Raw genomic sequence first — 22,391 nt, 5'->3', positions numbered from 1 at the left:
ATGCACTGGAACAGGAAACGGGGATGCACCAGTGTCGTTACACCACTGCTACTCATCGCTCCTGCTACGTTTCTCTCTCACCCACCAGGTCATGAAGACCAAGGCCCTCAACATGCTGACGGAGGCGGTGGAGGACGGCGGCCAGGCCATGCGGGACCCTGTAGGGGGCAGCGTGGAGTTCCACTTCGTCCCCATCCTCAAGCTCATCAGCACCCTGCTCATCATGGGCGTCTTCGGCGACGAGGACGTCAAGCACATCCTCAAGATGATCGAGCCCAACGTGTTCGGCCCGGAGGCGGAGCCTCCAGCGGAGGAGGGCGGGGCCGGGGGAGGGGCCAGGAAGGGAGAGGAGGAGCAGAAGCCCAAGGAAGTGAAGGAGCGGGGCGCGGAAGCGAAGGAAGAGGAGGAAGGGCTGGATGAAGAGAGCGAGGGAGAGGTGGAAGATGAGGGAGTGGGACAGGACGACGAAGAGGAGGAGGATGAGGAGGAAGAGGAGGAGGAAGAAGAGCTGGAATTGGAGGAGGAGCTGGAGAAGGAACATGGGGTAAAGGAGGGAGAAGAGGAGGGTGCTGGAGAGAAAATGGATGGAGAGAAGGCGCCGGAGGAGAAGGAGAGGGAGTCGGGGGCGGGCGAGGCGGAGGCAGAAGTGAGGGAGGGGCCAGAGGAAGGACTGCTCCAGATGAAGCTTCCAGAATCTGTCAAACTGCAGGTCAGTCTCTCCCTCTCTCTCTCTCTCCCTCGCTCTCTCTCTATTTCTCTCTCTCTCTCTGTCTCTCTCTCTTTCTCACACATGCACTCATTCAGTTTCAAGTGCTGTGTATGTACTTATTGCTGTTTTTGTTCGAATACACTACAGAAATATGAAACCAAACAGGTTGTACAGTAGGTAGAATACTGTACAACTCCCATTGTGTAAAAAAAGTATCTTTTTAAAGAATTACACAGCTTAAACATACCAGCAAACATTTTAAGCTCAACTTGAGTCATTTAATCCAGTTGGGAGTAAAGGTGGCCGCAGGTCTTAAACAAACTGTCGTTTGACCTCTGACCCTCCCTTCCAGATGTGCACTCTGCTCCAGTACTTCTGCGACTGCGAGCTGCGCCACAGGGTGGAGGCCATCATCGCCTTCTCCGACCAGTTCGTCAACGAGGTGCAGTCCAATCAGAGGATGCGCTACAACGAGCTCATGCAGGCGTTCACCATGAGCGCCGCCGAGACCGCCCGCAAGACCCGCGAGTTCCGCTCGCCCCCACAGGAGCAGGTACGCACCCCGCCAGCGCGTACTCATCCACTGCGTACTCAGCCAGCGCGTACTCAGCTAGTGTGTACTCAGCCACTATCAGCAGTTGACTCAGCCAGCAGCGTACTCATGCTAGTGTGTATCATCCATGGTATCAGCCAGCGCGTACTCAGCCGTGGTATCATCACAGCGTACTCAGCCAGCGCGACCAGCAGTGTGTACTCATCCACTGCGTACTCGCCAGCCGGTACTCAGCTAGTGTGTACTCAGCCAGCGCGTACTCAGCTAGTGTGTACTCATCCACTGCGTACTCAGCCAGCGCGTACTCAGCGAGTGTGTACTCATCCACTGCGTACTCAGCCAGCGCGTACTCAGCCAGTGTGTACTCAGCCAGCGCGCTAGCGCATACTCAGCCAGCGCATACTCAGCTACTGCGTACTCAGCCAGCGCGCACTCAGTCAGTGTGTACTCAGCCACTACGTACTCAGCCAGGGCGTACTCAGCTAGCGCATACGCATTTCTCTGTAGGATGCGAGCCATGAAAACAAACTGTTTGCAACAGTATCACTCCACACACAAACTTGCTAACAATTTAAATTACTGAATAAACTATACTGTGTCATCAGTTATTTGTTTCTATATGTTGTAGCAGTTTTCTAAAAGCAGTGCTTTTAAAAAAAATTATTTTAATTATTCTTTGCAATTACTTTCTGTGAAGCGCATTGAGTTGCACTTACTGTATGAAATGTGCTATACAAATAAAGTTTGATCGATTGAATATGGCAATCGAGGCTGCGCTGTATCGTGATACCCGCTAACTATCACGATAGCAACAGACCTGTAGCCGTGACTGTATCCACGATCCAGCACTGTCTCTCATGCCGTATTGCTTAAGTACAGCGGAGGGGACCGTAGTACAGAATGAAGTGAGAGGCAAGGACGAAGCGGCCATCTTTGCCACGGCTCGTCTTGGGCTTTAAAGGAAGGACAGCGATGCATCCGCACTGGAGCTCCGGTTATTTCCATTTCTATTCAATTCCGTTCCGCCAGAAATTAAGTTAAATTCAGTAATTGAAAATGTGCTGAATCGCGTCAGCTGAAATGAAATTGACCCCAGTCAATGTGCTGATTTTATCAAGCTGCAACCCCTTGTGCACGTGTGTGTGTGTGTGTGTGTGTGAGAACAGATCAACATGCTCCTGAACTTCAAGCACTTCATGGACGAGGAGGACAGCCCCGTCCCTGAGGAGGTTCGAGAGGCTCTGCAGGCGTTTCACAACGACCTGCTGGCGCACTGCGGTCAGTCTGGGTTCTCCTGCTACATCACACGTGCTAACCCAGGGTCTGGGTGTGGCTGAAATTACTCCTGCAGAGATTGAAAGACTAACATTTCATTCTGTTTTAGGCTTTATGGAATGTTGTTCCAGCATTCTACATCAGTGTTCTAGAACTCCATTGAAATTTCAATAACCAGTAGTGATTGTTACATCAGCATCAGAATATTCGGGCAAGAACATTCTAACGGGGGGCACTGAATGTCCTCGTTCTCCCTCTTCCTCTCTCACCGGTCCAGGCGTGCACATTGAGGAGGAGGAGGAAGAGGCGGAGGTGGACACGTCCCTGCGCGGGCGGCTCCTCAGCCTGGTGGACAAGGTCAGGAGCTTCCGTAGGAAGAAGGTGGAGGAGGAGCCAGAGCCTGCGGAAGAGCCCAAACCCAGTGAGAGCCTGCAGTCTTCTGTCCTCCTTCATTCAGACACACCAATGAGACAAAGCACTACCATGGTCACGTGTTGCTATTCATCATATCATTATTGAATAAAAAAAACATAATTTGTTGGTTAAATTTGAAGGGCAGTAAAATGCAGTTGTTATGAGGTCTGTACTTTCTTAGTTTGCCTATATGTTCTCTTTCAAATTTTTCTCTACTGTGAGAAAGGTGCATTGAAATGCATCAGACCCCCTGAACAAAGTTTTGATAGCCTCAGGCACACTAACGTCAAAGGGCCAAGCACTTTCTGTCAAAGCATCACCTCACTCTTTAGAAACTCTCTATCTGATATCAAAGCTTGCTCTGCCCCCCCCAGGCACCCTCCAGGAGCTCATCTCCCACACCATGATCCACTGGGCCCAGGAGTCGTTCATCCAGAACCCGGAGCTGGTGCGGCTCATGTTCAGCCTGCTGCACCGGCAGTACGACGGGCTGGGCGAGCTGATCCGGGCGCTGCCCAAGGCCTACACCATCAACGCCGTGTCCGTGCAGGACACCATGGACCTGCTCGAGTGCCTGAGCCAGATCCGCTCCCTGCTCATCGTGCAGATGGGCCCCGAGGAGGAGAGGCTGATGATCCAGAGCATCGGGTCAGTACCCGAGGGGGGGGGGGGGGGGGGGAGGGGGGAGGTCCACTTCAGTGCCAGGAACGTTTGAAGACACTCAGGCATATCTTAAATTTATCCCAGGGCCCACGTTTACCGCAGATTCCTGACCTGTTTCAGCAAGACCAAAAGCAATGACCATTTTTACAATGACAGAATTAAAATACCTACACATGTATAGATTAATTTTGAAATTATATATGGAGTATGAATTTAAAGTTATGTGTACTTTTGGCATTACACAGAGTGGTGTTCATACTTTGTCATAAGCATAGGAGCAGCTCTCTTATAATGCAGGGTATTACTTGTTTTGTGCTCTGATCATTTGAATTACCATCTTCAGATAGTAAAAAATGATCTTTTTTTTTTTTTTTTTAATTTGAGCGGGTTTTTCCTTTAAATCTCAACCAAACCTCCGTCCCTCTCAGGAACATCATGAGTAACCGGGTGTTCTACCAGCACCCTAACCTGATGCGTGCTCTCGGCATGCACGAGACTGTCATGGAGGTCATGGTCAACGTGCTGGGCGGTGGAGATTCTAAGGTAATTTATTTTATTTTTTATTTGTTTTATTTCTTTTTGCCCTTTTAGATTTTCGGTTCATTGTAGATGTCAGAACAACTGTAAGAATAATAAAAGTAACTTTACTGTGATTAGAAAGTAATGAACCAAAAATAAAAGAACTGCATACAAAGATCAACCACAATCAACTTTAAATAAGGAATTACAATGGACAGATTTTGTGATTTTTTTTTAAAAGACAGCAGCATATTATTATTCTGTGGTTTAAATTTGCTGTTACATTTGCCATAAGTAAAGGTGCACGTTTGAGGATAATCACAATAACAAGCTGTCTGTTCCTCTGCCCGTCTCTCTCTCCTCTTCCTCTCTGCAGGAGATCCGGTTCCCGCGGATGGTGACCAACTGCTGCCGCTTCCTGTGCTACTTCTGCCGGATCAGCCGGCAGAACCAGCGCTCCATGTTCGACCACCTCAGCTACCTGCTCCAGAACAGCGGCATCGGCCTGGGTGAGGGAGCGGGTCGCACAACGATCTGCGTTATCATTATCTTCAGCAGCGCTGTGAGGTTTAGACCAATCGTGCGCCATGGAGGACCAAGGGTATGCAGATTTTTGTTCCAACCAATCACTACACCTGTTGATTTCACTAATTAGTTGCCTACTTTCCAGTTGAAGGTGTGTTAATTAGTGAACTCAGCAGGTGTAGTGATTGGTTGGCATCTCTCGACCATCTTTGGCCAAGAGTATGCAAATTTTCTTTCCAACCAATCGCTACACCTGCTGATTTCACTGATTAGTTGCCTTCTTTCCGGTTGATAGTGTGTTAATTACTGAACTCTTCTGGTGGAGTGATTGGTTGGCATGAAAACCTGCATACTCTCGGCCCTCCATGGCACATGATTGGGCACCCCTGGTTTAGCCCAACAGTGCTGTGTTACATGACCACAGTAGTCCTGGCAGTGCCCAACATGAGCCCCATGACTGGCTGAATTAATGATGTCATTTAGGGATGCGAGGCTCCACCCCTCTGGACGTGGCGGCGGCGTCCTGCATTGATAACAACGAGCTGGCCCTGGCGCTGCAGGAGCAGGACCTGGAGAAGGTCAGACACACCCCCCTCCCTACACACACTGCGGTCATGTGACATCAGAGACAGGAAACTGCACAGCTCATCCTATTATTACTCTCTCTCTCTCTCTCTCTCTCTCTCTCTCTCTCTCTCTCTCTCCCTGTCTCTCAAGTTGAAGTTCAGGTTTAAATGGCTTTATTGGCATGTTGCAAAAGCAATACAATATATAATAATAATAAGCATTTGTAAATAAATAAATAAATAAGCAACAAATATGGTATACTAAGTGATGATTGCAGGTTATTGCATTAATCACATACTATGTAATTGGATATATTATTATATATTGGATATGCTGTCGTTCCCTCTCCCTCTCCCAGGTGGTGAAGTACCTGGCTGGCTGTGGGCTGCAGAGCTGTCCGATGCTGCTGTCCAAGGGCTACCCGGACATCGGCTGGAACCCGTGCGGCGGAGAGCGCTACCTGGACTTCCTCCGCTTCGCCGTGTTCGTCAACGGTGAGTGTGCGCTTCCGAAATCCTTCCCAGGGCACCCCATCAGATCCGCTCAATTACAGTTCCTTCACGATCAGCCGAGTGGTCAAGGTTAATAACCCTGGTGTCCCCTCTGGTTCGTCCCCCCCCCCCACCCACCCACCCCATCCCCCTGTCCAGGAGAGAGCGTGGAGGAGAACGCCAACGTGGTGGTGCGTCTGCTCATCCGCCGGCCCGAGTGCTTCGGCCCCGCCCTGAGGGGGGAGGGGGGCAACGGGCTGCTCGCCGCCATCGAGGAGGCCATCAAAATCTCCGAGGACCCCGCCCGGGACGGGCCCACGGTCAAGAAGGACCGACGCTTCCCCATGTAAGAAAGAGCCACTGACAGGAGGGGTTGGAGAAGAGAGCGGAACAGGTGGCGGGAGTTAATTCGCTAACAGGGCCTGGCATTAATGAGGAAGCAGAGAGTGGACCTGGGTCAAATACATATTTGTTTTGGATTCAGATACTTTTCTGTGCTCTGTTGATCTTGCCTGGTGTAACTGAGCCTGCCAATATGACCAGAAGGCAGGGTTTGCACTTTCTGAGAGTATTTCACTGGTTCCAATACACCAGACAAGATCAGTAAAGGTTAGAAAAGTATTTGAATCCAAAACAAATAATGTATGCATTTTACCCAGGTCTGACAGAGAGCTTAGGAATGAGCTGTGCTTCTGAGCATTGCAGAGTAAACATTGTTAAGCACTTGACCTTTGACCTCCCTTTGCTCATGCACATATTTCTTTCTCTTGTGACTTGCTGGCAGGTTTGGAGGGGAGGAGCAGCAGGAGGACAACAGGGTGCATCTTGGGAACGCCATCATGTCCTTCTACTCTGCCCTCATTGATCTGTTGGGCCGTTGTGCCCCTGAGATGCACGTGAGTTCCTGGTCCCCTTTGGTCCAAACTGATCTGCTGATATCTCCAATGGGCATATTGAGATAGATAGGCCATGGCTGAAACAGCTCACTTGCCTACTATTGAGTATATACAAGTTGCATACCACTTGTATACTTAATAGTCGGCAAATAACGTGATTCAGACAAGACCATTCACTCAGTCGTTAGTGGGAATGCTGAGGTGAGGAAAGATGTCAGCAGCAAAGTATAATGACATCGGCAGTGTAGTATAGTAGGTTGGGAACTGGGCACGGAACTCAGAGGTGGAGCACTGTCACGGTAACCTTCAGCAAGGTATTTAACCAGCTACGTTAACAGGTGTAAAATTAAAAAAGTATGTAAAAATATAAGCTGTGTTTGCCAGCTGAACTAAGAAGATATGTACGGTATATGATGCCATTCCTGTTGTCTCCCTGCCTCCTCTCTACAGTTGATCCAGGCTGGCAAGGGTGAGGCTCTGAGAATCAGGGCCATTTTGAGGTCCCTGGTGCCCATCGAGGACCTGGTGGGGGTGATCAGCCTGCCCGTCCAGATCCCCACCTTCGGGAAAGGTGAGACACGGGGAAGCAAATGCAAAGCTAAATATTGCAAGTGTTTCTTTATTGTCTGCATCGTCCTTCTGTCATTATATACTGAACTTGAGGAATATCTTCTAATAGGAAAATAATGAGGCAATGTGGTCTGAGTAGATTTCATTAGTGCAAAAAGTCTGCTTATTACTGATGTTCAGGTTATGTTAAGGCGCTCATTACTCAGCTCTGTGTTTTACTTGTGGCCCGTCTTTCTCTCTTTCTCTCTCTCTCTCTCTCTCTTCGTGCAGATGGCAGCATCATCGAGCCAAAGATGTCGGCCAGCTTCGTTCCGGACCACAAGGCTCCCATGGTGCTGTTCCTGGACCGTGTGTATGGCATCGATAACCAGGACTTCCTCCTGCACGTGCTGGAGGTGGGCTTCCTGCCGGACATGAGGGCAGCCGCCTCGCTCGACACGGTGAGTCCCTGGCCCTTCCTTCCTATTGGCTCATCCCAATAGCCCTTTGTATGTGTCACGATGAGTCGCAGGCCCTTCTTTCCTATTGGCTCATTCCAATAGCCCTTTGTCTGTTTCCCTTTGAGTCCTGGCGGTTTATTGGTTCAATGGCACAGGCATTTGTCTGTGTCACCACAGATATTTCATGGTTGTTCTCCTGTGTTTAACACTAGGGGAGGTTCTGGCAGAGTGGCCTCCAATTCAAGAAATGGCTTCAGTTAACCAATCATGGTGCCAACAGCCCCCACATCTCCCCAGGCCTGAAATCAGCCACTGTCCTCAGGTAGGAGGATGTGTTCCAGTACAACGCCTGCAATTTCCCTCTTTCTCCACCAGGCGGCGTTCAGCACCACAGAGATGGCCCTGGCCCTCAACCGCTACCTGTGCTCGGCGGTGATGCCGCTGATCACCAAGTGCGCCCCGCTGTTCGCCGGCACCGACCACCGCGCCATCATGATCGACTCCATGCTGCACACCATCTACCGCCTGTCCCGCGGCCGCTCCCTCACCAAGGCCCAGCGGGACGTCATCGAGGAGTGCCTCATGTCCCTGGTCAAGTCAGTCACACCGCTGACTCCGCCCCCCTCCTGTTAACACCGCCCTGCTCACTCTCTGTACCTTTATTAACTGTCTTTTTATTTCCCATGCACACTGAAGAATTCTCCCCTCCTCTGTTTTGGCTTGACCTCATTCTCCCAGATTCCTTTCCTTTCTTTCCTAATCTTCATTTCCACACCAAATTTTAGTCAGTGTGAATATTCAATGGAAGGCTCTATGTATGTCCGCTAGTGCAAAATACAATGGGAGACACTTCAGAATAAGGTTCAGTTATAAATACTTCATGAAGTATTAATAACTCATGAACTCATTATACATCATGAACTATATTTTGACTGACTTCATTATGGTTGTAAATTTTGTATTATGATGGGATCTAGGGATACTACACAGGAATGCAACACAAGGCGTATAAGCACTGTAGCTCTGTTATATTTACAGTTACAAATGAAATTTGGTATTTAGAAGATGCTCTTATCCATAGTGATTTATAAAGTAATAGCATCAGCATCAGGAGTGAAAATTTAACATTAGCAGGGTCAGTGATTAACCTGTAAGTGCCATGAAAACAATACGTGCATTGACAGTCAAGAATAGATTGCAGAGCAAAGGGAAAGTAGACATACAACATAATACTAAGCAAGCAATAGGAGTGCATCGTAGTATCTGAACCCTAGGGTCCAAGCATGTTAAGTCAGATGTGCTCAGCCCGTTTCCTGTCCCGCAGGTACCTTCGGCCCTCCATGCTCCAGCACCTGCTGAGGAGGCTGGTGTTTGACGTGCCCATCCTCAACGAGTATGCCAAGATGCCACTCAAGGTGCCAGGAGACACAGTCACAAGATAAACATCTTATTCCCATTACCGATGGTTATTTAGTACCTGATTTTAAAAATTAGGTTCATTTAAGTTAGTTGCTGTGTGTAATATACAGTGTATCATTTTGATGATATCAGTATTCATTGTCACCATTGTGTTTTTGTTTCTGTGATTTATACATTCATTATTACCTTGGTTGCAGCTGTTGACCAATCACTACGAGCGTTGCTGGAAGTACTACTGCCTCCCCAACGGCTGGGCCAATTTTGGAATCTCCTCAGAGGAGGAGCTGCACCTGACTCGCAAGCTCTTCTGGGGCATCTTCGAGTCGCTGGCTCACAAGGTGGGTCAAATAACGATTGGAAAAGATTTAACCCTTTGAACACCAGCAAAACTCCAGCGTATTACTATATATACAGAATATTATCTATATATGTATTTTTAAAAATACTGGTTACGTAGTATATTTATTTAAAAATTCTTAGGTATCTGAAGGTGGGATTTAAAATTTTACTTGTGTTGAATTATTTCCCGTACATATTTGACACGTCGGATGGTAAGCCAGTCGCACAGGCTGACACATGCCCAACATTTCTGTGCCTACATATGACCCAGTTCTGACCTCAACAACCGCGCCGTCCCATCTTTGCCCTCACCCCCTTTCAGAAATTCGACTCGGAGCTGTTTAAGATCGCCATGCCGTGCATATGCGCCATCGCGGGGGCCATCGCCCCCGACTACGTGGACGCCAGCTACTCCTCCAAGACCGAAAAGAAGGCCTCGGTCGACGCCGAGGGAAACTTCGACCCCAAGCCCGTGGACACCACAAAGTGAGAAGACATGGTGGTGCCAGTGGTGGGAGGAAGTGATGTATGAATGAATAGCAAAAAGAGATTGGGGGAATTGTGGGTAGAAATACAAAGAAAAGGGAGTAGATTTGGCAGTCAGGAGCTGGAAGGACAGACAATTGTGTTTTTTTTCTGATTAGTTTCTGATCATTTACTCATCTACCCAGGCATAATAACCAGTCCTTGTTTTCTTCTAGTACTATCATTCCTGAGAAGCTGGATGGCTTCATCAACAAGTATGCAGAATACACGCACGACAAGTGGGCTTTTGAGAAGGTCAGTATCGAACAGGCAGTCATTCACAGTCTATTATAATTTTAACTTCTTAGAGATTACTGAAATGAAATACAGATTTTGTATTATTAAATACAACAAAAGAGTCATTATGTGATAATGGCACTTAGTCTGTGATGCTCTTATGGCATTAATTGGATTAGCAATTAGCACTGATACAGAGCATTGTTACAGCTGGCAGTTAGCTCTGTGTCCTTTTCTGCCTCCAGATCCAGAACAACTGGACCTATGGAGAGGTGCTGGATGAAAACGCCAAGACCCACCCCATGCTCAGGCCATACAAGACTTTCTCTGAGAAGGTTAGGGCAGTATCTGCCTGTGGTGCGCACACTCACACACTTAAACGTGGGGCTATGAGTTTCTCCCAAACATGTGACATGGGCAACCTGTAACCTGCGAGTCTATAAAAGATACTGTAAGATACGATCACCCCTGCAGTAACTGAATGATCAACTCAGATGATAAAGGTACCGCAGTGTGTTGATTGCTTAATTTGAATCATGAATTACAATTTTTTTTCAGAAATTAGTGATATTTGCTATTACTCATATGGTTTGCAGACATGCTCCTGAAAAGACTAAGGGCGGGATTAATAAGTCCTTTAGTACGAGCAAAACCTTTTAGCACATACAAAACCAATAACATGACCAATGATTGGTCGTGGTATTTGTTTTGGACCAATCACTGGTTGTGTTACTGGTTTATGTGTGCTAAAAGGCTTTTCACGTGCTTAAAGGCCTTAGTAAAAACATTAGCTACCGTGCAGCTTGGCCACTCAGTATCCCGCCATCTGTCCTTTAGGACAAAGAGATCTACCGCTGGCCCATCAAAGAGTCCATCAAGGCCATGATAGCGTGGGAGTGGACCCTGGACAAGGCCAGGGATGGAGAGGAGGATAAGACGGAGAAGAAGAAGACCCGCAAGATATCACAGACAGCGCAGGTACAGCTGAAAGGGTGGTTATTAAACGCTGAGATACTGCCAAGCACAGTATGTGCCAGCCTGCCAGAACCTGGGGGGCAGCATGACTGTCATTATTATCTACTTTTTAACAGGTTTTTTATTAAACTAATACAGTTTGAATTGCCTGTAATCCTTAGCTATGAGCATCTCTAGGAGGTATTGCTGAAGTTAATGATATCCTTTGTGTTTCGGCATTGCAGGCGACCTATGACCCCAGCCACGGCTACAGCCCGCAGCCCATTGACATCTCTGGCATGTCTCTGTCCCGAGAGCTGCAGGTAACGGACTGATTGAGGAAGGCTAGCACAGCGCTAATGTATGATGTCAGGACTGAAGCTTTATCTCTTTGTGCTTCTCCATGGCTCTCTCCCTCCCCCCTCCCCCCCTCCCTCCCTCCCTCCCTCTCTCTCTCTCTCCGTCGCTCCCTCAGGCCATGGGCGAGCAGTTGGCTGAGAATTACCACAATACCTGGGGCAGGAAGAAGAAGATGGAGCTGCAGTCTAAAGGTGGGCGTCTGTGTGTATGTGTGTGCGTGTGTGTGTGCATGTGCGTGTGTGTGTGTTTGCGTGTGTGTGCATGTGCGTGTGTGTGTATGTGTGTGTGTGAGTATGTGTTTGTTGTGTGTGAGAGTATGTGTTTGTTGTGTGTGTGTGTGTGTGGTGTGTGTGTGCACGTTTGCGTGTGTGCATTAGAGAGAGAACGAGTGCTCCAGTGAGTAACCGGCGCATGCCTGCCTGCAGGGGGCGGTACCCATCCGCTGCTGGTGCCATACGACACCCTGACGGCTAAAGAGAAGGCCCGGGACCGAGAGAAGTCCCACGAGCTGCTCAAATTCCTGCAGCTCCACGGCTACGCCGTCACCAGGTGTCACTCAAACCTCACGCTCCGCCTTGCTCGCGGCTCGCCGCTCACGATTGACGTGACAGAGCGCCCTCAGACCGTACTGTTTACGCTTTACAGTTGTGGCGGTGAAAGATGCCTGGATCAGAAACGCTGACTCACTGTCACGCGGCCTGTTTTTTTTCCTCCGCCTCCCCCTCTCTCTCCCTCCCCCCGTCTCTCAGAGGGCTGAAGGACATGGAGCTGGACACGTCTTCCATAGAGAAGCGTTTCGCCTACGGCTTCCTGCAGAAGCTGCTCAAGTGGATGGACATCGCCCAGGAGTTCATCGCCCATCTGGGTACTGCGAGGAAGAGGAGGGTGGACATTAAAATTGATCAGTTAACAGAGAGATGAAGAGTAGAGGTTTAGGAACAGAAGCGCAGTACAGTTAAAATCGTACAAAATATTGAATAATATTACTAGCTACAGTACAGTGCATTTGAAGTACACCCCATCAGTGACAATGCAAGGCCATATTATTATTTAATATTTACCATTATTTAACTAGGTATCTTATTGAGAACATATTCTTGACCAGGCCAAGAGACAAGATGGGAAGAAATACCCCTACATAACAGGAAACACAAAATGACACTATAAAAATACAGGTCTGGTGGGGAAAAAAACATAAATCAGGTTTAAATTAAAAATGAGAACTGTGGGATTTTAGCAATACGTCCTATAAAAAGGCCAAATTTATCACACAAATTTGCCAAGTCATTATAGAACTAAAACAATATGAGAATATAACTGAAATCATAGGAATGAAACCGTATGATTACATAATATTAACTGAGATTGTGTGAGTATGAGGCTATGGGTAAAGCTGTAGTAAGCCTGAGTGATTATGTGAGCGTGCATATAGGAGTCTGCATGAAGGATTGAGAGACCTGTCCAGGCCTCTCACACTCAAAAAATAAAAATGAATTGCTGGATTTACATAATAAAATTATGGACCATGGTTGCACGCAGTATTATTATTATATTAAGTTCCATATACTAAATAATATTTCGTGCAGCCACTGTTCATAATTTTATTAAGTAAATCCAACAATTAATTTTTTGGAGTGCACCCAATGCATGCTGGGATAGGCTCCAGCCACCCACGACCCAGACCGGGAATAAGCAGGTTAGATAATCGATGTTTGGACGAATGGATGGACTCTGTGTGAATAAGACCTCACTCACAGGTGCGTTGTGCCTGTGTAGAGGCTGTGTGAATGAGACCTCACTCACAGGTGCGTTGTGCCTGTGTAGAGGCTGTGTGAATGAGACCTCACTCACAGGTGCGTTCTGCCTGTGTAGAGGCTGTGTGAATGAGACCTTACTCACAGGTGCACTGTGCCTGTGTAGAGGCTGTGTGAATGAGACTTTACTCACAGGTGCGTTGTGCCTGTGCAGAGGCTGTGGTCAGCAGTGGGCGGGTGGAGAAGTCGCCACACGAGCAGGAGATCAAGTTCTTTGCCAAGGTGAGAGGGGCGGGACCGACACGCTGTCAGACCAGGATCAGATGCGTTTCTGATGCGGTTTGATTCTTTAGAAGCCTGCAAAACTTGCAAAAAAACTTCTGCTTGTGCCTGAGAAGCAAAACATGTAGTCAACCATTAAAAACAACATCACAGCTCGGAGCACTGAAGGTGGTTTCTTAACCAAAGTGCTTGCACCTTTCTTTTTGGCACTTTTTTAATTACACTATTAAAGATTTTTATTTTATTTTCTCGCCTTTTGTATTTTATCTTGGCTTGTATCTTTTTTTGTTTTATGACCACAAACATTCAATAACACGAGAGGAGAATCCTGATAAAAAAACAGCCGCTTCTTTTAAATTGCTGGTAACCTGCAGGACTGTTTTCTGGTGTCAGGAGGGTTTAAAGCAGGTCAGATGATGCTTTGAGCCAGGTCTGCCTGCTGGGTCGGTGGATGTACTGACGACGGTGTGGTCTGTGCCTCAGATCCTGCTGCCGCTGATTAACCAGTACTTTAAGAACCACTGCCTCTACTTCCTCTCCACGCCCGCCAAGATGCTGGGCAGCGGCGGGCTGTCCTCCAACAAGGAGAAGGAGATGATCGCCAGGTCAGTCCCGTGCTGCTCGCGCGCACTCAGGTGCACACGCGCGCTCGTGCACACTTAATGTAAGCACATGCACACACACACACACACACACACACGCACTCATGCACACTCAGCACGAACATGTGCACTTGTGTGTGCATGCATACATGAGTGCACACACACACACACACACACACCACCTGCAGCCGATGCATGTTCAACAGCAGTGTATAAAACACGTGCACATGCACTTGTGTCTGCATGCATGCGTATGCGCACACACACGCACGCACACACACACACACATCGAGTTCCACGATCAACTATTTGGCAGAGCAGAGACAAGCACCTGTGTCCGCCAGAATGAACGCTGCCGGCTGCCGTCCTGTAGCTGAGCTGTGCAGTGGTTGCCCTAGTCAGCTGTCGCTGGCAGCTTGTAGGTCTAACATCATGTTGGGGGAGAGAGAGGCTCTGCAGGCTGGAACCCTCCCTCTCTCGCCCACCCACCCACAACACAGCTTCTGTGGACCCCTGCCCACAGCTGGGGCTGGTACAGCCAGAATGGGGGTGTGTCACTGCAGCAAAACCCACTGCTACAGCTGGGCTTACCACCCAGGAGGACCCACATAATGCATTTACAATGCTTACAGCACGCTTTGGAAGATCGATGGTCCCGGGGAAGGCGTGTCTAAATCCCTCTAAATCTTTCTGAGCTGTGGAAGGTGCCGTAAACCTGCCATTGGCTGTTAGGAAATATCTACAGAAAGTACAAACATTCCCAGAGGGGGAAATTGTCATTCCTCTTGTAAGAAGGCAAGGTAATGAATGGCTGTCAGTTTCTTAGTCATTTTAGGCTTATGCACTTCAGGCCTGGGGTGACATCACATACAGACTGCCTCCTGTCCAATTTACATGCAGTACATTGTGTTAAGGTATGTTCACATGCTCACGTTTATGCTCAGAGTTATGTTGATGGAGTAGAGGCCATTTTGTAATGTCTTTACCAATATGCGCTCTCTTACTATGGTGGAAAGAAACGATGGATATCGTCATGACACAACTCCGTTTAAAAAGTCTGTCTCTCACTCTTCCTCTGTGTCTTCACTTCCTGTTTCCAACCCCCCCCTCAGTTTCTTTTATCTCTTTTTTGGGGACTTGTTCTGTAAATTCCTTCTCTCCTTTTGTGTCAACCTTTCTTTCCCCCTTCTTTTCCTCCCTCTTTTTTCTCCTGTTCTTTTTTTTTTCTTTCTCTTCCTCTTTTCCTGCTGTAGTATCTTCTGTAAAATGGCAGCTCTGGTGAGACACAGAGTTTCTCTCTTTGGTAAGAAGCCTGCATGGAGTTCTGCTGATTCTACCGGCCCCTCCCCTGCCTTTCTGCCCCTTTGGCTGAACAGTCCTGTCTCCATTCTCTCCATGTTATTTTTCTTTATCTCCCTGTCTTATCTACCTTTCATTTCTTTTTTTAAATTTGTGACTCACTCTACCTCATCCTTCTTTTCCTTTCTCTCCCCTTTCTCTTACTCTCTCTCTCCCCTTTCTCTCACACTCTCTCTTCCCTTTCTCTCACCCTATCCCCCCTTTTTTTCTCTCTCTATTTCTCCATCTCTCTCCCCCCTCTATCTCTGAGTGCTCTGCAGTGCTTGGCTTTGCTGCTCTCCCAGTGTGTGTGTTTGAGCTGTCTCCAGGCTCAATTTTAGTCCCTCCCCAGGGGGACAGCCCTGTTGCTGGGAGTGGAATCAGCCCTTAGAGAGACAGAAACAGTCTCATGACCACAATTAGAGAAAACCCCAAAATAGCCCCGGCATCTAATAACCAAGCTAGCTATGCTTCTATTCAGATTGGCAAAACAATAGAACAAATAAAAAAATAGAACAGAAAAGTGCCGTGATTTATACATGGTGAAACCAAAGTGTATAACAATACCCTTTAAAAAAAGTGGAGAATGTGCATTTTAACCACATCAGTAGTTTGATTACATATCTAAAATTGTGGCATACCGAGCCAAATCAAGAATTAAAAAAAAGCCTTTGTCCCCAACATTATTGAGCTCTCTGTATATTTAATTTCATATATATGTATATGTGTATGTATATATGTATACGTATATGTAATTTGGAGACTCCCTCCTTGATGTAACGCAGAGATTTTATGCTGACATCGTTCAGACTCAGGAGGCTGAATGTAATTAGAATACTGTTTGCTGTAGCCTACGTGCGCTCGTTTGATTGGTCTCATGGATTCTCCTCTCCGTGCTCGATCTGGCAGGAGATGCTGTGATGCGCCCGCTGGCTGTGCGCCCTGGCACGCTTGAGGCTCCGTCTGTTACCCTGCATTCCCGCTGCCTGCCCCCCCCCCCCCCGCTCTCATTATTAATCCCCCCGCCGCGAGAATCGATAACAAACGCTGATGACTTCGTTTGCAGAGTTCCCTCTCCCTTCTGTTTCTTCTTCTTATGAATGCTCAGTGCTACATAAGTCAATGTCCTGGATATTACAGTGCAGAATCGGCCTCTCGTATTAGTCCAGGTATGAATTTACCTGCAGTCAACCCTACTCCATTTTGATTCGGTTGTGCAGCTGCCACCATCGGTTAATGACCTTTCACTCAGCAAACATGATGAAGAAAAACAGCGTAGCGACCTTTAACTTTCAGACTGAGCTCAGTAGGCGACAGTGTGCCGGTGTGGCCTCTGGTCTTGATGTGAAGTGGAGGTGAGTCTATTTCGGGCCCCATGTCTGTCAGGAAGTTGCTGTTGCCATGGTAACCGTGCTGCCTTGTGCGCAGGTACGGACGCTGCCGCTGTTGTCAACTGTCTGCACATTCTGGCCCGGTCACTGGATGCCAGGTACTACACACGCACACACACACACGCACACACACATACAAACATGCAGACACGCACACATGTACACACGCAGACACACACTTTGCACACACACATACATACAGACACGCACACAAAACTTTGCGGCTGTCTTCTGTACAGTTCTTCATAAATGCACAATTGTTTTATGCATTTGTGAATTGCGAGGACATGGAAAATTAATTGTAGAAAAGTAATAATTACATTTTCCTTCACGGTAATGGAAATGCATAATTGGAAGTCTTTTACAGGCCTTCGCTGATAATTTATTACACTTTATTCTACAAAGAACATGCCTGCCGTCCTCTCTCCTCCCTTCTTTCTTTCTCCCCTTCTATCTTCCTGTTCATTTTATTTCTCTCTTACTCCATATGTTCCATATGTATCTCCTTCCACTTTCTTTTATCTTCTACTTTCCCTTTGTGCCCCACTCCTTTTCCTCTCTCTTCCTCTCTACCTCTACCTCTCTCCCTCTCCCTCTCTCTCTCTCTCTCCCCCTCTTATTCACTCTCTCTCTCCCTCAGGACAGTGATGAAGTCGGGCCCTGAGATTGTGAAGGCAGGACTGCGCTCGTTTTTTGAGAGTGCCGCTGATGACATAGAGAAGATGGTGGAGAACCTCAAACTGGGCAAGGTGTCCAACCGCACCCAGGTCAGCAACATCTTCTTCTTCATCTTCTTCCTACTCCTCTTCTTCCATTTCTTATTCTTCTTCTTCCTCTTCTTCTGACTACTGCTACTATGACAACTACTATTACTGTTGTCATATTTGTGTTTGATGTTTGGTGTGTCTGTGTTGGTGTGCAGGTGAAGGGTGTGTCTCAGAATATTAACTACACCACCATCGCCCTGCTTCCTGTGCTCACCTCCCTGTTCGATCACGTCGCTCAGCACCAGTTTGGGGATGATGTCATCCGTAAGTCTCCGCCCTAATGGCGTTGGACCAATGTGGGTAAAGGGGAGGGCGTTCATCCACAGGAAACGGGTCATTCCTTTCCGGAGAAGACAGCTGTTAGAATATAACACCTGAAAATGCCTGTTTGTGACGTTATTAGCTCTGAAGTGGCTCCTGGGTAATGTAGTGTTTGCTTCCGTCGTGCAGTGGATGACGTGCAGATGTCATGCTACCGCATCATGTGTAGCATCTACTCTTTGGGCACTGTGAAGAACCCCCATGTGGATCGGTGAGTTAGTGTTACTGTGTGTGTGTGTGTGTGTGTCTGTATAGTGTGTGTGTGTTTGCGCGTGTGTATGGGTCGCTCAGTGTACCCGTGTCAGTGTGATTGTCTCACGGCTGCAGACAGAGACCAGCTCTGGGGGAGTGTCTGGCTCACCTGGCTGCTGCCATGCCGGTGGCCTTCCTGGAGCCCCACCTCAACGAGTACAACGCCTTCTCCGTGTACACCACCAAGACCCCCAGAGAGAGAGCCAGTGAGTCTCTGTCTTTCACCCTCTTTATCTCTGTCTCTCTCGCACTCTGTGTCTCTTCACATGAACCAACACAAATGGCTTTTAAATATTTTGAAGGGGTACAGCAGTAAAATGTGCTCCTCTTCTCCAGGCCTTATGGGATTATTCTGCATTATTATCTATCATTAAGGGCGGCTGGATTTCCTTTATCTTACAGTCTTTCTCTTTCTATTCTCCCTTCTCCCTCTTTTCCCTCCTCTCCCCTCTCCACGCCCCCCCCCCCTTCCCCCCCGCCCAGTCCTGGGCCTGCCGAGCCACGTGCAGGAGCTGTGCCAGGACATTCCCGAGCTGGACGTCCTGATGAAGGAGATAGGGGACCTGGCGGAGTCGGGCGCCCGCTACACGGAGATGCCCCACGTGATCGAGATCACCCTGCCCATGCTGTGCAACTACCTGCCCCGCTGGTGGGAGAGGGGGGTGGAGAACCACCCCGAGCAGGAGGGCAAGCTCTGCACCGAGGTCACCTCCGAGCACCTCAACCAGCTGCTGGGCAGCATCATGAAGATCGTGGTCAACAACCTGGGCATCGACGAGGCCTCCTGGATGAAGAGGCTGGCCGGTGAGATGGGGGGGTTGATTTTGACAGTACAATTCTGTTTTATATCTCTGTCACCCCCCCTCCCCCCACTCTGTACTTCACTTCCGGTTTCCTGTCTTTGCTTCGGGGCCATATTTTGACACTATGTTGCCCCTTTTGTATATTGTAGTCCTCAGATTTAAAAAATGTGTGCAGTAACAAGTGCACATACACCTCAGCATTCATTTCTGTGTTATACAAAAGGTATATGTACTTTTCTGTATGTGACATTTATGTTCACTCACTCTCTCTCTGTTCTGTCTCTCTTTCTTTCTCTCTCTCTCCCTTCCCCCCCTCTCTGTCCATGTCTTCTCTCTCCCCTTCTCCCCCCTCTCTGTCTCCCTCTCTCTCTCTCTCTCTCTCCCTCTCCCCCCCCTCTTCCCCTTCTCTCCCCTGCAGTGTTCTCCCAGCCCATCGTGAGCCGGGCCAAGCCCGAGATGCTCAAGTCGCACTTCATCCCCACCATGGAGAAGCTGAAGAAGCGCACGGGCAAGGTGGTGGCCGAGGAGGAGCACCTGCGCATGGAGGGCAAGTCGGAGGGCGACGAGGAGGAGGGCACCATCCGCGACGAGTTCGCCGTGCTCTGCCGCGACCTCTACGCCCTCTACCCCCTGCTCATCCGCTACGTGGACAACAACAGGTACAGACGTCCTTCAGTTAAGTCAATCCATCATTGCTCCCACAATGCTTCAGGCCCATTTCCCCCCTTCCTTGATAACCCTTTGAAGAGTAGGTTTTTTGGAAAGTTTTTTCAAAATTCTAAAGCAGTGTTCTAGAACTTCATTACCAGTAGTGATTGTTATGTCAGCAATGGAATGTTCAGTTCAGAACATTCTAATTACACATTTGTGATACCTTACTCCTTAAAGGGTTAAAGTAGTTTGTACTGTTAAAGATAATCCAAGGCACTTATGATCAGTTTGGGGTGTTTAGATCAGTGACCTGTAGTCTCCTGTCACTCTTTGTGCTGAGGTGTCCTCAGAGGGGTTGTGTGTAACCTGGTTCTCTCCCTGCCCTTGGCTCAGGGCCCGGTGGCTCACCTGTCCAGATCCTGATGCCGAGGAACTTTTCCGCATGGTGGGGGAGGTCTTCATCTTCTGGTCCAAATCTCACGTGAGTATGCCTCCCTTCCTCCCCAACCCTCTGTTACATCACCCCCCTTCTCATCAGCTCACCCCCAGCCCTCTTTCTCACCCCTCTCTCCCTCCTTCTCTCTACCTCTCCACCTTCTTCCGTCTGCCTGCAGAACTTCAAACGGGAGGAGCAGAACTTTGTGGTGATGAATGAGATCAACAACATGTCCTTCCTCACCGCCGACAGCAAGAGCAAGATGAGCAAGGTGAGCCCAAACCGGTCTGAACCCGATCGGCCCATCGTATTGCTCTGCACTGGACAGGGCGGAGTTATTTGGATCGTTTGAGCTAGTCTGATCTGCACAGCTCTGTGCTCAACTAACCTAATATCGTTGTTGGGCATTACAGTACATTTACAGTTCTGGGCTTTATCATAGGTTAATTTATCAAGGCTTTTGACTTCCCTGAGCTTCATGAAGCAACTTTGAAATGAGCTCAAATGGGTTTACAGTTCTATTTAAGGCACTGTTCTATGTGAACTGTATTGCTATGACATCACTTCCTGCAAAGAAACACCAATGGAGTGATTAAAACAGGTATCACTGAAATGATTCTTTTACCATACTTTCTTTTGAAAGTAAGGATAAAGAGAGTGAGAGTAAGAAGGCCTCCCTTTCAGTCTCTTCAGAAGGTACAGTGTTTTGTAATATTTCCAGCAGTGCAGTAGAAAGGGAGAACCCGAGAATGGCAGAATCGATCTGTGCTTTTGAGAATCGGTCTGGGGTTCAATACATCATTCGCCTGTGTGTGCTCTTTATCATCTGCTTTCTGTCCACATGAGGGCTGCTGAGCGGTGTGTGTGTGTGTGTGTGTGCGTGCGTGTGTGTGCGTGTGTGTGCGTGTGTGTGTGTGTGCGTGTTGTATGTGTGTCCGTTTGTGTGTGTGCGCGTGGCATGTGTGTGTGTACTTGTATGTGTATGTGTGCGTGTGTGTGTGTGTGTGTATATGGACGTGTACGTGTGTGTATGCATGTGTGTGTGTGTGTGTGTGTGTGCGTACTGTATGTATGTGTGTGTACACGTATGTGTACGTGTGCCTGTGCGTGTGCCTGTGCGTGTGTGTACTGTATGTGTGTGTGCGTGCATGTGTACGTGTACAGTACGTGTGCCTGTGCGTGTGTTCATGCACATGTGGACAGCCATGTGTGGGAGACGTGTTAATGGTGTTCTCTCTCCGGCTGTCCCCCTGTCCTGTTTCCGTGTCGACGCTGGGTCACTAGGCCGGGGATGGAGAGGTCAGACTGTGTTTCTGCACGAAGGCTGTGCTGATCGCATGGCACCTCATTTTGGAGAGCTTTTCATCAACCTCTCCCACACACTGGCACACACACACACACACTCATTTACACACACACTGGCACACACACACACATTTATACACGCTCAGTTACACACCCACTGGCACACACGTACACACAGCTCTGTTACACACACACACACACACACACACACACACACACTCAGTTACACACACACTGACACACACACACCTCTCTGATACACACACACACACACACATTTACACATATTTAGTTACACACACACAGCTTAGTTACACACACACACACACACACACTCAGTTACACACACACTGGCACACTCGTCTACACGCACACACACACACACATGCACAGTTACACACACACACACACACACTCAGTTACACACACACACGCACACACAGTAGCAAGCGCACACTAGCACAGTTGTAAAGGAGTAAGTTGTGCAGTGCATATCTCGTATGACACCTACAGACACACACAGGTGGAAGGGTACACTAGGCTGACTCACGCACCTCCCTGCACACTGACGGACAGATACACAGGCCACGCCCCCCCCAGTGTGTGAGAGAGGGGCCGGGAGGCGTTTGATGAAAGTACTCTCTGCAGTAGAGGCGGGGTCATGGCACGCGGCTCCAGGGGGGGCACCAGGGCGCATTTTAGGGACCCTCAGTGCTGCCGATGGGGCCGCGTGCCGTTATCCCGCTAACGAGTTTGCATTTAGTTGGTTGTCGTTTGATGGGAATCTTCGTACGTGTACCTTATCTGTTTTCTGTTTCATTTGTTTTCTTCATTGGAAGTCGGTTGGTCTGAAGTTTTGGTTTTGGTTTTGGTTTTTTTGTTGTTGTTTTTTTTTTTTTGGCGATATAGCTCCCTCCACAAGGGGGTGCTCTTAATCCCCTCTCTCCATGCCCGGCTCATTAACTGCCCTGTCTAATTACCTCAAGGCTGGGCCTCCCGAAAACCCCACAATCTTCCATTTTTTCCAGTCCCC

General features: G+C 48.4%; 1 protein-coding gene across 12 annotated transcripts in view; it reads left to right on the top strand.

Moving 5' to 3' along the window:
• LOC135263955 (ryanodine receptor 1-like) overlaps window positions 1-22,391 on the top strand; it is an 88,050-nt gene that overhangs the window by 32,533 nt on the left and 33,126 nt on the right. For all 12 annotated transcript variants that reach the window (XM_064352477.1, XM_064352484.1, XM_064352478.1 and 9 more), the window contains 36 exons: window positions 89-709; window positions 1,062-1,262; window positions 2,429-2,540; window positions 2,815-2,958; window positions 3,326-3,599; window positions 4,043-4,157; window positions 4,510-4,642; window positions 5,142-5,236; window positions 5,584-5,719; window positions 5,876-6,062; window positions 6,501-6,612; window positions 7,063-7,183; window positions 7,453-7,622; window positions 7,998-8,218; window positions 8,947-9,037; window positions 9,239-9,379; window positions 9,703-9,866; window positions 10,082-10,160; window positions 10,388-10,477; window positions 10,980-11,120; window positions 11,342-11,419; window positions 11,572-11,647; window positions 11,882-12,005; window positions 12,206-12,321; window positions 13,425-13,492; window positions 13,976-14,097; window positions 15,348-15,397; window positions 16,861-16,921; window positions 17,464-17,590; window positions 17,746-17,854; window positions 18,041-18,122; window positions 18,239-18,369; window positions 18,647-18,967; window positions 19,385-19,625; window positions 20,011-20,098; window positions 20,232-20,324. In XM_064352477.1, the coding sequence (XP_064208547.1) occupies window positions 89-709; window positions 1,062-1,262; window positions 2,429-2,540; window positions 2,815-2,958; window positions 3,326-3,599; window positions 4,043-4,157; window positions 4,510-4,642; window positions 5,142-5,236; window positions 5,584-5,719; window positions 5,876-6,062; window positions 6,501-6,612; window positions 7,063-7,183; window positions 7,453-7,622; window positions 7,998-8,218; window positions 8,947-9,037; window positions 9,239-9,379; window positions 9,703-9,866; window positions 10,082-10,160; window positions 10,388-10,477; window positions 10,980-11,120; window positions 11,342-11,419; window positions 11,572-11,647; window positions 11,882-12,005; window positions 12,206-12,321; window positions 13,425-13,492; window positions 13,976-14,097; window positions 15,348-15,397; window positions 16,861-16,921; window positions 17,464-17,590; window positions 17,746-17,854; window positions 18,041-18,122; window positions 18,239-18,369; window positions 18,647-18,967; window positions 19,385-19,625; window positions 20,011-20,098; window positions 20,232-20,324 (5,235 nt within the window). The remainder of the gene's footprint in view (window positions 1-88; window positions 710-1,061; window positions 1,263-2,428; window positions 2,541-2,814; window positions 2,959-3,325; window positions 3,600-4,042; window positions 4,158-4,509; window positions 4,643-5,141; window positions 5,237-5,583; window positions 5,720-5,875; window positions 6,063-6,500; window positions 6,613-7,062; window positions 7,184-7,452; window positions 7,623-7,997; window positions 8,219-8,946; window positions 9,038-9,238; window positions 9,380-9,702; window positions 9,867-10,081; window positions 10,161-10,387; window positions 10,478-10,979; window positions 11,121-11,341; window positions 11,420-11,571; window positions 11,648-11,881; window positions 12,006-12,205; window positions 12,322-13,424; window positions 13,493-13,975; window positions 14,098-15,347; window positions 15,398-16,860; window positions 16,922-17,463; window positions 17,591-17,745; window positions 17,855-18,040; window positions 18,123-18,238; window positions 18,370-18,646; window positions 18,968-19,384; window positions 19,626-20,010; window positions 20,099-20,231; window positions 20,325-22,391) is intronic.

The sequence above is a fragment of the Anguilla rostrata genome, chromosome 9 (genome assembly GCF_018555375.3).
Source record: "Anguilla rostrata isolate EN2019 chromosome 9, ASM1855537v3, whole genome shotgun sequence".
NCBI lineage: Eukaryota > Metazoa > Chordata > Actinopteri > Anguilliformes > Anguillidae > Anguilla > Anguilla rostrata.
This window is presented reverse-complemented; position numbering and strand designations above follow the sequence as displayed.